The sequence below is a fragment of the Monosiga brevicollis genome, genomic scaffold (assembly GCF_000002865.3).
Source record: "Monosiga brevicollis MX1 MONBRscaffold_17 genomic scaffold, whole genome shotgun sequence".
Lineage (NCBI taxonomy): Eukaryota > Choanoflagellata > Craspedida > Salpingoecidae > Monosiga > Monosiga brevicollis.
In genome coordinates this window covers 905,677-907,022 of record NW_001865054.1, presented here as the reverse complement: position 1 = coordinate 907,022, position 1,346 = coordinate 905,677, and the positions used below count along the sequence as shown (strand labels likewise).

The 1,346-nt window shown below is 60.4% G+C and overlaps 1 protein-coding gene across 1 annotated transcript in view; it reads right to left on the bottom strand.

The window, feature by feature from the left end:
• Positions 1-1,346, bottom strand: part of MONBRDRAFT_9893 (uncharacterized protein) — a gene marked incomplete at both ends in the record, with an annotated part of 8,316 nt that overhangs the window by 4,403 nt on the left and 2,567 nt on the right. Inside the window, one exon of the mRNA XM_001747492.1 lies at positions 23-1,264. Within this exon, the coding sequence (XP_001747544.1) occupies positions 23-1,264 (1,242 nt within the window). The remainder of the gene's footprint in view (positions 1-22; positions 1,265-1,346) is intronic.

Genomic DNA, 1,346 nt, shown 5'->3' with positions numbered 1-1,346 from the left:
TGCGCAGCGTCTCGTCCGTCACGTCGCCATCGGCTCGGATATCGACGTCGACTCCAGCCTGCCCCTCGGCCATGCTCGCTGTTCGTGCCATGCTCATGCGCTGGCTTAAGAAGTGCACCAATCGCCCGGGCTGCATATACGGCCTCAACTCGTTAGCCACTGACCACGACTCATTCTTGCCACGGCGAAGCAGGAACAATTTGAAAACGTACAGCAGTCCAGCGGGCGTCGTGGTCCACTGCCTGATGTCTTGCAGGATGCCGCTTCCTTTGGACACGGCCGTGCACAATAAGAAGACGTTGACAAAGTGCACCTTGTCGTTGTCAAAGAGGCTCAGCTCCACCTCCACCAGGGCCAGCCACAGAGACGTCAGGGGCTCGACCAGCTCTTTCTTGGTCATTTCAGCGTTCAGGCCCGCACTCAGAGCCGCGGTGGCATTGATTACCGCAGGGCCACGGCTGGCAAGCACCTGGCCCAGAAAGCTGGACGGATCGGGGGCTGGCATGGCCTCCAGCAGCAGCAAAAATTGGACCAGGCGTGTTCCAAGACTCAGGTACCTGCTGACGGTTCGCGGCTGTACTTGCCGCATGGGGCGATGCTGATACTGCCCTTCATTGTCGTCAAACAGACGCGTCACCGCAGCGGCGGCCAGGCCCTGATCCGAGAGCTGCTCGTAGGCCGACCAGAACAGCTCGTGCATGCCCGACTCGAGGAGTGCCGACGGTGTGTTGTGGCCCAGTTCGACCATGCGCTCTGGCTTCAGCTCGTTAATGACCAGCGTCATGCCCACGCTGTCGTAGAACGGATGCATCTGGTGAACGCCGTGCGGGCATCGCTTATCCTCAGCCTCCGAGGCCATGGCCTGGGTGCTTGAGATAAACTGCTTGAACCGCTGCTGCTCCTCGAGCTCCTCTTCGTTCTCGCTGACATCGGCTGCCGAGGCGTCGTGGCTTTCCTCCACAATGACCTCGACACAGCGGGCTCCAGCACCGCGCAGCGGCTTTTGCAGCTTGACTCGTCGAGGCGGCTGCTTGGCCTCTGGTTCGTCGGGATGCTCAGCTACGATGTGATTCCACAGACTGCCTTTTGTCGTGAAGCATGCCTGACACAAGGGGCAACCCACACCGTCCAGAATGGGGATGCCTTCGATAGGCGTACGCGGCTCAGATTCTGCCCCAAGGTCGATCGGCGGCTCCTCGGGCTGCAGCGGGCGCAGGAGTGCCATGGCTGCATCAATATCTTCTTGGCTGCACCGCACATGGTGCTTTTTGAACAGATGATGTGTCACCCGGCCTCTCAGGACATGGCCGCACTGCGTGCACACTGGAGACTCAAAGACGGGGGAT